The sequence below is a fragment of the Phalacrocorax aristotelis genome, chromosome 8 (assembly GCF_949628215.1).
Source record: "Phalacrocorax aristotelis chromosome 8, bGulAri2.1, whole genome shotgun sequence".
In the NCBI taxonomy this organism is placed as follows: domain Eukaryota; kingdom Metazoa; phylum Chordata; class Aves; order Suliformes; family Phalacrocoracidae; genus Phalacrocorax; species Phalacrocorax aristotelis.
Window position 1 is genome coordinate 42,947,835 of NC_134283.1, and position 15,361 is coordinate 42,963,195.

The window sequence follows — 15,361 nt, forward strand, 5'->3', positions numbered from 1 at the left end:
GGAACTACCGGGCGGCGCGCGCAGGCGCACTGCGTACACGTGGCACTTCCGGGAGCGGCGCGCTGCGGCACTGGGCGGAGCCTTGCGCCTTAAGGGGGCAGGGGCAGGGGCAGGGGCTAAACCTAGTCTAAGCTAGGCCGGGTTGCGGGTGTGCCCGCGGGGTGGGGGGAGGCGGTGCCGGGACAGCCCCGCGACCGTGGACCGAGCCAAACGGAACCGAGCCGAACGTGGGTCGTGCGGCGCAGCCGGAAGGAGCGGGGCGGGGACGGAGCGGGGCGCAGCCGCGGGGTTGCGTGTCGGCGCCGGTGGAGCGGAGCGCCCGCACCTCAGGCTCGGCGGCAGCGGGTGAGTGCGGGGAAGGAGGGCGGGTGCTGAGGGGCTCTGTCCGCCCCCGCGGGGCGCCGGGCCGTCCTACTACCCTGCCGGGCCTGGCCTAGCTGAGCTGGGCTTGGCTGGGCCGGGCCTGGTCGGGGGTCTCCACGCGCCTGGGGAGGCCGCGGCCTCCGTGGGTCCGTGGGCAGCGCTCCCTGAGACGAGGCCAGGCCTGCCTTGCGTTCCTCTGCCCCTCCGGGAGGGCCCCGGGGCTGGGGACTGCGGCCCGTGAGCCGCCCCCACTGCGTGGCTCCTCCGTGGGTGTCGCGGAGCCTTCGCGGCCCCGGCTCCGTCTCGCCCGGGGGCCTGGGGCTCTGGGGAGCGGCGGGTAAGCCTCAGCCTACAGCCGCTCCGCTGCCTTCTTTGGCTGGCCCGCGCGTTGTACCCGCCTGCCGGGATTTGTTCTGAGTGTTATTAATTCCACACAAATTATGACTTAATTTTTTTTTTAATAGGCAGATAAATAACTGCAGTAGGGCCTCCATTGAGAATGTGCTCTATGAACTGGTTTTTGTGAGCCAGGCAACGTTAGGTGCCCTTAGGAACTACCCTGCGTGTCGCCGTGCCGTCCTCGCGGATAAACTGTTGGTTTGCTGTTTCAGATGTGCTTAAGATCTTTGCCGAATTCATACAGGCCCTCTCTGAGTTAAAGAGGTGATAGAACTAAATTTAAGTCATTTGCCATAAGATATGTAATCTTTCTGGTTTTCAACCCAATTTGTAGTGGAGCAGCATGATGATTGCTCTTTCTGAAATCTCAGAGATGGCTTGCTATCAAAAAATTGATTAAAATACCCAGAGAAAATCTGTGGTTGTACCTCATTTTCAAACTCTGTCCCTTCCCTCAGCTCCTAAAATACTGCATCAAAGTGCAGTTTTGTATCATAGAACAAAGTCCTGAAGAAGAAGGCAGATAACATTATATTCACTGAGCTTCTTAAGGATTTTGATTTTTGTTCTCTCTGGTAACATTTTACGATATCAAAATGATCGTATGTGAAATTATAACTTTAAGTGATCATGTTTAGATCCTCCTTGAAAAACTGCAACTATACCCTTAAGAGCAGACTTTAAGCTCTTGCTTACAAGTTGTGTTCTCAGGCTTACCTGGGGTGCAGGGTGGGTGCAGTTAGGCCGGGCAGAGGTCTCTTTCCTCGCTCTTGCTGACAGTACCCACCCAGGCCCAGCACAGTGTGTTTCCAGTTACTGCAAGAGCAGTTCAGTGTGGGTGTCACTGGTTTCTGTTTCCTAATTATTCCATAAAGGGATTTAAAATTGTCTTTGAAAGCCTGATAGCCCCTCTTTATCTGCAGTTTCACAGACTTTGGAAGTAAGTGCTTTTCTAACTGGTTCAGAAGCAAAATTATTAATTTTTAGCTAGAAAAATGGAGGTTGAGAGCAGGGGGGCAGGACATTCCCATTTTTCAGAATATAAAAGAAATAAGTGTGAGTTTGCTTGCTTAGTCCTTGCTGTCAGCGACATTCCCTTTTGGGGGACTGGCTCAAGCTACTGCTAAAGCCACTGGGTGAGAATCCCGCATCCCCATGGTCAGAAGTGGTCTCCAATAAGCAAACCCTCTCCTTGGTCTATGGCGTGGCTTACAGGGCTCCCTGGGAGTTACCGAATGATACTTTGCTGATGCAATAACATCAGCTGGAGTCATCGGAGACATTTTGAAGTGCTAGCCATCTGTTGTTGATGTGATGCTAGAAAATTAACTTCCATATTTCTGTTAAGTGGGCGCGAGTAAGTTGGTGATGTCTGTAAAAGTAGGTGGTGTCAAAAGACTGTCTCGTGTCCGGTACAGTTTTTCATTAAAAGTTTATGTCTGCATGCAACTGGATTATTTTCAAGGGAACCCTTGAAATAACCTTAAAATAGTAATTTTGTCTTATTGTGGCTTGTGAACAGTGATTGCCAGCGTTTTCATTGTTTTGCTTCTCTGGTGTTTTTAACATGGGCCTGAGAGTTTGACTCCGTGCACGCTGAGCAGTTGGGCTCTCCCCTTCGTTCGGTGTAGCTCCATGACTTGGGTGTCTCAGCACTGTAACAACTCTCGATACCAATGCAGAGCTGCTATGGCTTTTTAATGCTTTGATTTGACACTGCTGAGAGTTATGTAGTTACTTTTCCTGTGTGGTAAGAGTAGATTTAATATCTCTCTTCAAATGTTACCAATGTGCCTTTACAATTAGCTGTCCGTTTTTCCCCATTTTAAAAGTATTTTCCTTTAAGTGCTGCCAGCTGATACGGAGGCTGTTCTGGGTGTATTTGGATAGCTCCGTTTCTAACACCACTTTTCTTATGGTGATGGAAATTTAACCAATATTACTGCCACTTCAGCTGTGTTTGCAGACTCATCCTGTTCTCGCTTTAATAATATGAATCTTGCCCCTTAGAGTCTTTTCTATAATGCATAAAGATTTTTTTGTTGTTGTTTTATCCATAAGTTTAATAGATGGAAAAGGTTAATACAGCTAAACACTGTGAAGTTATTCTCACCTCAGTAAACTGAGCGCTTCTCTTACATCACACTGTTTGCCCTGATTTGCAGGTTATTTGAGTCGATCGTTTTTCTAAGCCCCGTAGAGGCTTTTCTCGATCGGTATTTTGCTCAAGCAATAAATAAATCTGCTGACGTGTATGTCCTGCCGTGTTTGCTTATTCTTGACCTTTGCTTTTTAGCCGTGCAAGGGACAGTTTCAGTCATGACGTTGTGTAACTGGGTGTTTATGCATTGACAAGAGTATTTGATTTGTATTCTTAAAACTTGTGCCTGTTGCAGCCAATCAGTTGTTCAGAGGAACGCAGGATGTGTGTAAGGGTTTCAGGGTTAGTCAGAGAGAAACCAAGGACTCTTAGTGCTGTGTTGTCCTCGAGCAGGGAGGCAAATATGGGCTGAGAAGATTTTGTTCCAGTGCAAGCAAATGTAATTAGAATATTCTTTCCTCCTCTTTCCAGATTATCTTTCTGTGATATACCTGTTGTTGCAGAGTGGAGAAACTGTTGCTGTGAGCGTAATTGCTATGACAGGTGCCTGGATTTTGATCTGGTTGTGACCTGTGTTTTGAGTAGTGTCTTGTGCTCCAGGGTCAGAGCTGACCTAAAGTCATCTTGTGACCTCCCCCAGGTACTGCTGCAGTGTCGAAATGAGCACAGCGAGACAGCCTGCAGTGGTGTGGATGCCTCTGCCAGCTGCACTTAGCAGCACAGTCCAGTTTCTCGAGGGTAGTCAGACTCCAGCATTTCTTGACGTTAGCAGGGCTTACGCACTCCAGTAGGATTTAGCTGGCTAAATGCCTCTAAGGATGTTGCCCTTTAGTCTTTCAAGAGGTTTTCATGCTAGATACTAATTCACTGTGTCAAACTGGTGCTTTCAGCATGGTTATCATCACCTTAGATAATGAGGAAATGAAGATGAAAGCTAAGAAATGAATTGCTCATGGCTGTGCAGTGAACCTAGTGACGGCTTTATTCTTACGCCCCAAAGCATTGCTGTGGCAGTAGTGGCGGTTCCTCCTCTGTGCTCCCTGCCCTCCTGGGCACTCAAGGTGTGCCAAAGCTCCCTTGACACCTCTGCTGCAGCCGGTTGTTTGCAGACAGCCCTGTCTTTGGTGGCAAAGGGTTTTTTTCTGGGGCAGGACAAATGGATTCATCAGTCTGTGCTATCCATCCTGGCCACTTGCTTCTTTCCCAGGGATGAGCATAACAGCCTTATATTTTTTAAGCATGCCACAAAGAAGGGGTATCTGCTACCAGGGTGAAGCTCTGCTACTCCGCAAAGGGTGTCCCGCCTGTGATGGTTGGCTGAAGTTGGCTGATGGTTGTATGGCACAACTAGAGCATTGGTTATAGTCATCCTGGCTGCTCTCAGCTCGGCCTTCTGTTCTTGAACCAAAGCTGAAGGATTTCAGTGGGAAACATGGTGTTCTAGAGTCCTTTTTTTTGAACATAAGTTTTGCATGTAAGGTTTAAATTGTGGCAGCCTGTGCAGGGCAGTACGGGAGGTCCTGGTCTTTGAATGGCAATTCCAGTGCTTTGTGCTAAGCAGTTGTTTCCCATTACAGGCCAAACAGACAGGTTCTGTGCAGACAATAGGGGTTTATTTGGTATGAAACTTCTCCAGATTCAACTTCACAAACTTATTCACCCCTTATCGCCTCTGCTTCAAAACCCCAGGAGCTCCCAAGGGTGGCTGGAGCACTGACGTCCCACTATTGCGTGCTCAGAAGTACCGCTTCTCCCCAGTTGAAAAGTTTATGTGAAGGCCCCATTTGAACATCCCATTGGTGGAACATCACACAGCTCCATCAAACAGTGCTTAAAATTATTTTTACTTCTTGCAAAGAATTCTGTCTATGTAGTATTTTCCAAGGACAGGAAAAGGTCTTTGCTGTTGAATCACAAGGTCTGGATTCTGTGTTCCATTTCTACGCTAATTTTCTAATGTGTCCTGGGGTCACTTAATTGGTCCATGATACAGTTTACCAAAACTAAATGTTTTTTTTATTTTTCATCCAGGATTTTGGATTACTTTTGATAACTATAAATATCTTACAATGTTTAATACGCTGTTCTGACAGATCTTAAATGCATTCTATTTTCTGTTTATTTCAGACCATAAGATTCAGATATGTCCTTCATATTTGATTGGATTTACAGTGGTTTCAGTAGCGTATTACAGTTTTTAGGTAAGTTTTTATTGTTTGGGGTTTTCCTTTCTGCTATTCTTGTATAAAATGTCTGTTCACCTCTGTTATCTTCAAACATAGCCACTGGTTAAATAATAATATTTGGTTTGGTGTATATTCAGTATCACTCAGACAAAAGGTTTGCTTATCAATAGTGAGTATTTCCAGAGTAAGCTCTCCACTCAATCTTATATTAATCCTTTAACCTCTTGAGAAAACTACATTTTCTTTCATGAACATAATAGGTTTGATTTTTTTTTTTTTAAATCATGCTACATTTAAGCAGGTAATTCAGTTGACTTTTATGGTGTTTCTCCTGATTTTTCTCTGCTATAAAGAACTGAACTCAGTTATTTTAGCTCTGTTCTCTTGTGCGTGAGGATATCACTTGAGAATCCAGATATGAGGGACTGTCCACAAAAAATTAGTGCTGGATATTGAAGCCCTTCCTTATGTTCAGCAATGCATTATTCTGTGACTGGTGTCACTGAAATTGGTGTGAAACTTCACTAGCATCTGCTGAACAGCCTCAGGAAAGTATTCCCTGGCAAAAAGAGTCTGCAATCCATATCATTCCAAGGTGAAATAATAGCTTATGCAAAATAGGAGGAAAAAAGGGGTGGGGAGGAAATGCAGCCAGGAGGAAAAGGAATGTTAGGGTACCAGAAAAAGGAACAGAAGTTGCAGATCACGTAGGTAAAAGGCACAGATTACAAGTTTGAAGGATTTTATGGAAGTGGATAAAAAGCATCTGAGATTAAGGAACGATGGCAAGCCGTGCCACCTGCCTTTTATCAGTTGAAAGTTTAAACTTTTTTGCTGAATGTTAGACCCTTGGCCTGCTATCAAAATACAAGCCAGTGAAATTTTAACTAAGTTGACTAATCTTTCTTATCTCCTCTTACTTAGCTGAGCTGTGATTACTGCCCACTAGCCCGCTTTCCCATTCCTGTGCTTGCAAAGTCTAATTCTGGTGAAAGGTACTGGAGCTTGAAGTAGGAAGGAGAATTGCGTTCAATATGTCCCTCTTACTCTAAAAGAAACACTTTCCCTTTTCACTCTCGTGTACAGTTGAAGGCGGCTGACTATAACATCTGGGAAACTGCCCGCAGTTCCCTGTGCTGGCCTGTCAGCAGGCCGAGAAGTTCACTTTATGAAGTACATCTTTGCACACATACTTTTAGGATGCACAAAGAATCTTACTTTTTTAATATATATAGATTAAAAATCTGGTCTTGGTATAACTAATAGCTGAAGTGTTGGTGCTTGTTTGTTTTGGGTTTCTATGAAAAACACTTGGGAAGTGTGAAATGTTTCAGAGAAAGCAGTGGTACCTGATTTGGGAGCAAAGGCTCCTGGATGTCCAGGCTGAGAGTGGCAAAACTATTATTGTTTTACTGTGGTTTGGTAGGGGTTTAACTCGTAAGGTAAGTGTGAACTCGAGTTTCTCCTGTGACATAAATTAATATATGCGAATGTTTGTCCACTCCTTCTTTCTCTGTAAAGATTAGTACTTTCTCGTCCACTCTGTAGTTTAATAGTTAATATATATTTGGGCATGCAAGGAGGTAGGTTTGGGAAGTAAGAGTTGTTGTATTTGAAAGAACTGTGAAGACACTCTACAGTACCTGTAGTAACAAAGTTCACTGATTAAATAAGCTGAGGAATATGAAAGAATATTCATTCCCACAAGCTACAAAACATGCCATGCTGGAATGTGATCCCAGAGATTAGTCTAAAGGCAGGGGGAGAGGTGAGCAAACACCAGCGGTGTAAAGGTCGGCCAGACAGAGGCATGTATGCCCGTGTAATGCTGCGGTATCAACGGGACTGTCCAAGTAGCCACCTGTGCAACAGCATCACTTAAAATCCCACCAAATAAAACACATCTGAGGATAACACATTAGATAAGAAAAACGAGGGCTCCAGAAACTGATGTTACTGGCTCGGTGCTGCCTGCTAGCCTCCTCATGTAGAGAGACCCAGGGCGGCTGTCAGTGCGCCCTTTGGACGGCCACCAGCCGCTTGCCCGCGGCCCCGAGGCGCTGCGCGGCACGCCGGAGCGTGGTTTGCAGATCAGGAGGGTTGGTTGTGCTTGCGGAGACAGTGAGGTTAAGTGTAGGGACTGCAGCGATGGGACGGTTGAGCTTCAACAGTGAAATCTGATTGTGTACTTCACAAAATATTTCTGTATCACCACAGTGGGGGTAAAATAAACTGTTCTTCAGCATATTGCAAAGTATCACAATACTGTGGCATTATACAGTAGAAGATTCTGGTGACTTAAGAACGCCAACGTTACAATATTTGGCTGTATTTGCAGTTCTTTTGCAGAAGGGAGATTTCTGTTAGGAATGTAGCCCAGTTTTGCTTTTAAAGAAGTGTAATTTCAGCACATACATATATTTCACCACCACCACCCCTTGTAAGTGCTCTGCCCCCTTCAGCACTCCTGAAGGCCGTGGGATCAGCAGTGGCTCCTAAGGAGATGTACAGTGCGTAGTATCCAGCCACAGCTCTTTGTAGAGGGAGTAAGGGAAGATTTTTCTTCTTAAAGCCAAAGCTAAGAGGCTCTTACTTCAGTAGTTTTTTCAGCACAGAACGTGATATTTTTTTTTTTTAATGAAATTTGTCTTAAAAATGTTTTGCTTTGAATGTCAATCAGTTTGAAGCAGTGAAAAATAAGCCTGGCATAGGATGTAGCGTTGGCAAGTTTAAGAGAATCACTCCTTGATAACCTCAAACTTAAGAAAATAAGAGTGTTCATGTTTTACACACCCTTCGTCTCCCTCACAGCAACTGTTGCATTTACTGGGGTTACAAGTAGGGGAAAAAAAGGGGGGGGGAAACATTTTTATCAAGATGACAATTGGTGAAAATACAGTTTCTTATTCCTCTTATGAAAGCATTATCGCATGACAGCAAGCGTGTCGGAACTGCCCTGATGATGCCATTTAGGATATAGCCATACAATTTAGCTGGGGATATGGGTGATTGTTATGTTTTGTCAAAATAATGTATGAACCAACATGAAAGAATTGATACATATACTAATTATGACTATTGACATTGAAATTAATTTCTCTGAAATATACCCGTTGAGGTCTGAACTTTCTTTTTGCCCCGAACAAGTTTTTTGTCAGAATTCGAGATAGCCGAACAAAACACCCTCTGCTCAGGTTCAGGATGGCCTGTATTTCTGAGCCCACTGTCAGCACTGTACCTGCGTGCCCCTCTCTCCATTGCCTGTGAGCAAAACTGTCCTTTCGCTGGGGCAGAGTAAAGCTACGCTGGCAAACCTTGCTCCCATTTTGTTGTGGTTTTCCTAAGATAACATAAATGCATTTACATGAGTGACATGTTGACATCAGTCGTGTGCCTCTCCCCCACTAAGCGTCCCGTAAGCTGCACATGGCACACGTAGTGCAGCGGGCACATGAGCAAGTGTGAATGTAGTTTGTACAAGTAGAACACGGGTAAAGGGCATTGATAAAGTGCGGCGGAGCTTGGCCGGTCTGTATTCTGTACGATGACTTTTGTCTCTGTACTCCTGGGAGCAAAATCATCTAGCACTAGAAACCAACTCCTACCAGTTTCACTGATTAATCACTAGGTCCTTCTTTGTTCTAGGACTGTACAAGAAATCAGGAAAACTAGTGTTTCTTGGACTGGACAATGCTGGAAAAACTACGCTGCTGCATATGCTCAAAGATGACAGACTGGGGCAACACGTCCCCACGTTACACCCCAGTAAGTTAATATTGCTGGCTCCATAGCTAGGATGTATATAATGTGTTGTAGGAAAAGCAGGATCTGATTATATATCGTAAGACCAACAGTATAACTGGGGAGAAACACAGGCATTTCTGGGATTATAATCTTTATGTAGTTCAAGTAGTATTCAGAAAGATGTGTACAGGATAGTTCTTTGCGGTATACTTAAAATTAAGGAGCGAGTAACAAGCAGAATGATGGAGCTCAGAGTCTAGATTAGGGAAGCTGTGGGAAACTGGGGCTTGCAGTGTTTGGGAACAGCTCCTCTTTGCAGCTGGAAAATTAGCATTTCTGTACACTGAGATTTTTTTTCTTTTGGCTCAGAGGTTGCTATGTAATTGTTATCTGGGTAGTCCTGCAGGAGAAAAAGTTCAACACAGGTTAAAAATGTGGACTGATGAAGTCCAGTAAGGAGGTGAGAAATGGGGAAAGGATGTGAAGAGGAGAAACTCTGAACAGTATTGTACGTGAAATGCCATCTTTGTGGCAAACCAGATGCCAGAGCCAACTGTTGTTTGTGTAATGTGTAGGGTTAAATAATGTACAAATATTCTCTGCTATTCATAGCATTGTAGATATTTCATATGTGTTTTAGCAACAAAATGCTATTAACCATTAAATGAATGTCATTGATTTTGAGAGAGAGAAGGTATTGCTCTGATTTGTTTCTTGAATAAAGAAATACTGAAAAGACCCAAGGCAGAAAGTAAAATCTACATGCTAGAAGGTTAGACTGTTCTAACGCACTGCATAATCTTCACAGAGAACATAATTCTGTTCTAATTTCATAATTTCTAGCTTCAGAAGAGCTGACAATTGCTGGCATGACTTTCACTACCTTCGATCTGGGTGGACATGCTCAAGGTGGGAGAATACGCTGACTCACTGCACTGAGTTAAGAGTTGTCTACAGTCCGTTCACTTCGGATCAGAAATAAGACCACGGTGCAAAGATCGACTTCCCACACTCTTTGACAGTATAAAAATGATTACTGCTCTGTTGTCAGTCCCCACCATTTATCACAAATCCCAAGTACAATTTGGCAAGAGCTGCAGTCAAGCATAAATTTTTAATCGAGATCTGTATTTTGAGGAGGATTCTGTACTTTGAATCACTTACATCTGCCTTTAAACTTTATGCTTCAAACTTACCTTTGTTGACATAATTCTTGGGGGAACACAAGAAGTTTTGGTACATCAATGTGCCTGTGGGATGGAGTGGTAAAATATGAAATCGCATCCTGAAGGCAGGCAACATAAGCTAAGACGTAAAAAAAATCCTGTTGCTTCTTAATTACTGATGTGCATCACTCTGAATTTTGGGATAATTTCCTTTTGTGCTTTTTATTCACATCTTCCTTGTAGCTCGCAGAGTGTGGAAAAACTATCTGCCTGCAATTAATGGCATTGTGTTCTTGGTGGACTGTGCAGATCATGAAAGATTGCTTGAATCAAAAGAAGAACTTGATGTAAGTTTAATGAAGTTTTTGAAAGTTTTGAGTTCAACTTCTAAGAAATAAATTCCCAGTATCTACCAGAGCTCTGCTGCCACCTGGACATGAGTGGTAGCAATTTAACCTTCTATATTGTAAATTAATCTCTCCTCCTTTCTCCTTTCCTTTGTAGTCACTAATGACAGATGAAACTATTGCTAATGTGCCTATCCTAATTCTTGGTAACAAGATTGACAGACCTGAAGCCATTAGTGAAGAGAGGTTACGAGAGATGTTTGGCCTGTATGGTCAGACAACAGGAAAGGTAATGCTCCTTTGCTTTTTTTTTTTCCCTTGTGGCTTTGTGGTGGTTTGTTTGGTTTTTTTTTTTAGGGAGTTTGCCTTATTTGTGTGTTGGCTCCAGTTCACTCCAAGTACACAAAATAAATGGGTATTAATTTATAAAGTACCTGGTACCCAATAACTGTATATGGAATGAATTCATTGTGGAGTCTCTGTTGTGTGTGTTAGATGCATCTCTACTACAACTTTTTTACAAGATATCTAATACCACATTTTTTAAAGGAAAACTCAATTGTACTTAGGATATTTTTTAGTACTTCAACTTTCTTATGCAGTACTTTAAAAGGATGAGCAAGTTTTCAGAGACTATAGCTCTAGTGAGAACTGTAAGACAAAACTGGATAAAGTCTTTCAGTAGGTGACTTTTCTCATTGAAAGTGCAGACTTAGCACAATTTATTAATTAACATGTATGCCTAAAGCTTAGAAATAGATTTACACCGTTGTAGATGCCTGAGTTTGTAGGTTGCGAGGAAAAAAAAGTTCCTGCTAGCATCAGTAGCAACTAGGCAAATATATATTATGGATCTTCATGACATTTCAACTCTTTAATTTAAAGCAAACAGAGCGTACTGCTTGTAGGAGACATTTGGGTACAGGACACTAGAAACAAGTTGCTCTGTTGTCCTTTGCCCTTGGAAAGACAAGTCTCCCCAGCTGACAAAGCCATTGCAGTGTGGCTTTGGTCCCAGCTCCCATTAGATGACCAGCAGCTTGGCTCCGCTGAGGAGGGCACCTGGGCTTGTAATTCCTCGTTTCCTCTAAGAGTATTTACTCTTAGATGCTTCCCTTAAAGTGCGGTGCCAGTTGGAGCTTAGGTTGGGCAGGAACAAGTCTTCACCTTCTTGTTTTCCACAAAAAGAGAGAATTGCGCAGGTTAGTTTTAGAGTAGGTGTAATGGGCTATAAACAGTCACTACTGACTTTTATTGGGTTGTTGTGTCTTGCCCTGGTTTTTACAACACTGCACATAGTCTGTGAAGTATGGATACTGTTGTGACTCTCCAGTTGAGCAACAGCTTTATCGCACTGATCTTGGCAAGCGAGCACCTTGCGCTCTTGCTATGGTCAGGCCTGCAAATGTTCTTTTTAATCTGGTTGGAAAGCTATTGGAAACCGAGCGGGGAGCTGTGACTGAAAACTAAGTATAAGCTGTCAAATTCTCTGTGCACGTGCTTGCTGTTGAGCTCTGGTTTCATGTGCTTCACTCTCTCCAAATGTGGATGCACATGAAAATGTGGTCAGTGTGTTTCTCAAGTGACTATTATCTTAGTAACATGTACGAGTTTCAGATGAGTTTATTTTCTAAAATTCCAGTATCCAGCACAAATTAAATAATGGCATGCCGTAGAAACAATTGTCCGTGTAAAGTAGCAGTCGTGTTATAATGATACTGTAACTCGGAGCACTTCCTTCTCTCTGCAGGGCAGTATACCATTGAAAGAACTGAATGCAAGGCCTCTAGAAGTGTTTATGTGCAGCGTGCTAAAGAGACAAGGCTATGGAGAAGGCTTCCGTTGGATGGCACAGTACATTGATTAATGCCAAAATTGCATCAGTACATTCTGTCCCGTGTCTGAGTATTAAGTCTGCTCCTTATTTGATCACTCAGTGTACGTAACTTGAATTCATTTGACTGTTTAGTTATAAAAATATACATTTTTAGCTAATTATATCACGTATGGTAAATTGTGTGAGGATTGAAAAATTATTTCAAGCAAGTTTATAAGTTTAAGTACCACAACCTGTGAGCTTTCTAATTCCATGCAACATTCTTCTGCAGCTTTTAATTTAACAAGTCTCCGGTACCATTTTTGGTCAGAGCAACTTTCCAGTACAGTATGTTTGAATGCACTTTTTAACAGCTACAAACATGTGAAAAATATTTAATGCTTATGTTAAATTTTTTTATGTACTTTTTTGAAACTGGTTTTATAACTTTAGAGTATATAACCATCTTTCAAGGAATAATAAATAATTAGTTGATGGATAATTGCATGATGCCTTACGGTTTTCAATAATATACTTTCTTATGCAACGTCATGCAATAAATTTAAATCCAGTTTTTGGCAACTTTAATGGAAGATGTTTCATTTTAATGTGTCTTAATTAGTGAGGCTGCCTGATGATCTGAATATGTGGGATATTCTCCTGAAACACAGAAGGCCACAAAGAAGTTTCATTGTATGTTAAAGTGTTTTTTTCAGACTACCAAACTGCATTTATTTTAGGATTTTGCAGTAGTAAAAGAAAAATCTAGTCCAATGCCCTTATAACCACCACCTTTAAAAAGTACAAATAATGTAAATCAGCTGTGCCATTGTGGGTCTTGAACAAAAGTGGTCTTGCTCTACTGGTCTCTCAAATTAAACCCCTGAAGTGACACTAGAAATACAGGGGTTTTTTTCTGAAGAAATCAATAACACCACTGCACTAAATATTCTATTCCTAATTTAATTAGATTTGGGGTCTGCCAGAAGATTTGCCTGTGCAACTGCCTGGGGGAAAAAAAAACAGTTGCCATCGCTGCTTGTGAAACTTTATCAGCCCACACCCAATCAGCCAATTTTATTTTTGGTGGTTTGAACTGGGACAAGACGGATTGTTTTCTGTGGTTTTTGCCCTGAAACCTAGCCAGCGTGGCAGCTGCTGGCTGTCCAGGCGGCTTGTTTGTGGGGTAAAATTTGGTTATCTGCAGTCCTTTTTCCCAGACTTCTGTTTTTCCCCATCTTTGGGCACATTAGTTCCCTGAGGAGAAAGCAGGTTATTTTTGACGGGATGTTGAAGCACGTGTGTCTTGTCAGTGTCTTGTTGATGCTGGCTGAGACTGCCACAGAGCTGTGGTTGGTGTTTCTATGTGCTGAGTGTGTTTTACTCTAATCTGTCAAACGCAGGTAGGGTTTCAGCCCAGGAGTCACCATTTCACCCTGATAAGTTTGAGGTCTGCTGCGTAGTTTGTTTCCCCCTTGTAAGAGTACGAACTGCTGCAAGTGCTTTGCTGAATCCCTTTTACTCACCATTGAGGGTCTTCAAAATACTTTAGGCCTTATGTTTCCAATATCCATGGCAGCAAATGTATTTCTGACTGGTTTGATTTCAGAAGTAATGTTGTCTCTTGACCTGCTGGGCTTGAATCTCAGATTTAAAGCCTGCAGCGTCATAGCAAATGAATGAGACTTATTCCTTGCCCAGATCTGAACTTGTATGATCGAGTATTGACAATCAGTTCCCCACAGTCCTAGATTGTTCGTCTGAGTAAGATGAATAATTCAGAACCTAACTAATGTAAATGGTAACTGAGGTTTATTACTGCACGATTATATGCAAAGTGTTAAGCCTAGTTTGTGCGTGGTGAAGTTCAGAGGGACAGTATCAGATAGCGTTTCCAAATGTCCAACATAAGAGAATTCTGCATTTAAACTAGCGCTCAGCTGTCGAGTCCAGTCTCTGTTGCATAAATCAAGCCAGAGGTAAGAAACAGCCTCTCACCAGCGTGTGGACAATATGTGAGTCTTTACTACCTACAGCTGTTATGTAGGGGACATGCCTGGGGATTTTTGACTCTAGACTTTTCTGACGATGGTTATAATGCAGAGAACAACAGTGAAACCAGACGGTGTAAATATTAAAAATACTACTGCCGTCACACTGTGATGTTGATGTGGGAGACTTGGGACTGTGGTGCCTGTGCTTATGGAAATGAAGCTGGAGCTGGAGGTGTTCTGCTGCAGACCACTTCCACGGGCTGAGCCATGGTGTGGGCACAAAGAGGTCCCCTTCACCTGCTCTTCCAACCAACTGTGAATAACATTAGCAGTAAGGAAAGGGACGATTGTATTAAGAATTAAAAAAGAAGGGAGGTGGTACTGCTTTAGACATGTGTGTTAAGAGTAATTCTTAGAATTATGGAAATACTCAGATTTCATGTTTCCTACTGTAGGTGGCTAGTTTAAATGTGGTTGTAATAAGGGCATGAAGAAATCTGGACCTTGCATTTTATCCACCTGGGGTACTATAATGGTTCCCATTGTGGGAATAGCTGATAAACACTCGGTTAAACACACAAATAATCTTGCTCTGTTTCGTTTCATTCACTAGAGGAAGTATCTTTCTTCTGTAGTTTACGTTCTGTTGTGCACATGAATGTGAATGGGTGTTGTGTGTCTTTGTGTGAAGACTTCATTAATAGACAAATATACTGATGATTGTTTTTTCCGGTGGTTTTCATCCCCACCCCCCTCCACATCCCCCTGGTCATTTATTTCTGGAGGTTGCTTACTCCTGTGGTTGTGACCAGTCTTAAAGAAAGCCACATTCACGTTTGGGTCCGACTTCTATGGTTTGTTTTTTTTTTTTGCACTCTTGACTATGCAGATTTCAATTAAACATCACTTTAAAGAATGTGAAAAAGAAAACTCATTAATAAAGATGTTATTTATGAAGTGTCTCATTTTATTTTTACATCGCAGCAGTTCTTTAAGAAAAATGAATGTCGATTTCTAAGATACTAATAACCGCTTCTGACAAAGTGGCCCCGTGTGCTGACATCTATGGGTTGAATAAGATACATTTTGCTTGGATTTAATTAAAACTTGGGGTTTAGTATGTATATGTAACTGAGAGGCATTGCTGTATTTCAGTCTTGGTTTAATAAATATTTCAGCAACAATTATTGCTACCGGAGACAGGAAGGATCTTTGAGCTTTTGTATTTATCCTCTTGCTGGATCA

At 42.6% G+C, this 15,361-nt stretch overlaps 1 protein-coding gene across 1 annotated transcript; it reads left to right on the top strand.

Moving 5' to 3' along the window:
• The first annotated feature begins 31 nt into the window (after window positions 1–31).
• On the top strand, window positions 32–15,081 carry SAR1B (secretion associated Ras related GTPase 1B). The gene is made up of 7 exons (XM_075102911.1): window positions 32–345; window positions 4,991–5,064; window positions 8,695–8,814; window positions 9,637–9,702; window positions 10,203–10,306; window positions 10,464–10,595; window positions 12,057–15,081. Exons 2-7 carry the CDS (start codon window positions 5,007–5,009, stop codon window positions 12,171–12,173), a joined length of 597 nt encoding a protein of 198 aa, XP_074959012.1. The 5' UTR covers window positions 32–345; window positions 4,991–5,006; the 3' UTR covers window positions 12,174–15,081.
• The last annotated feature ends 280 nt before the right edge of the window (window positions 15,082–15,361 follow it).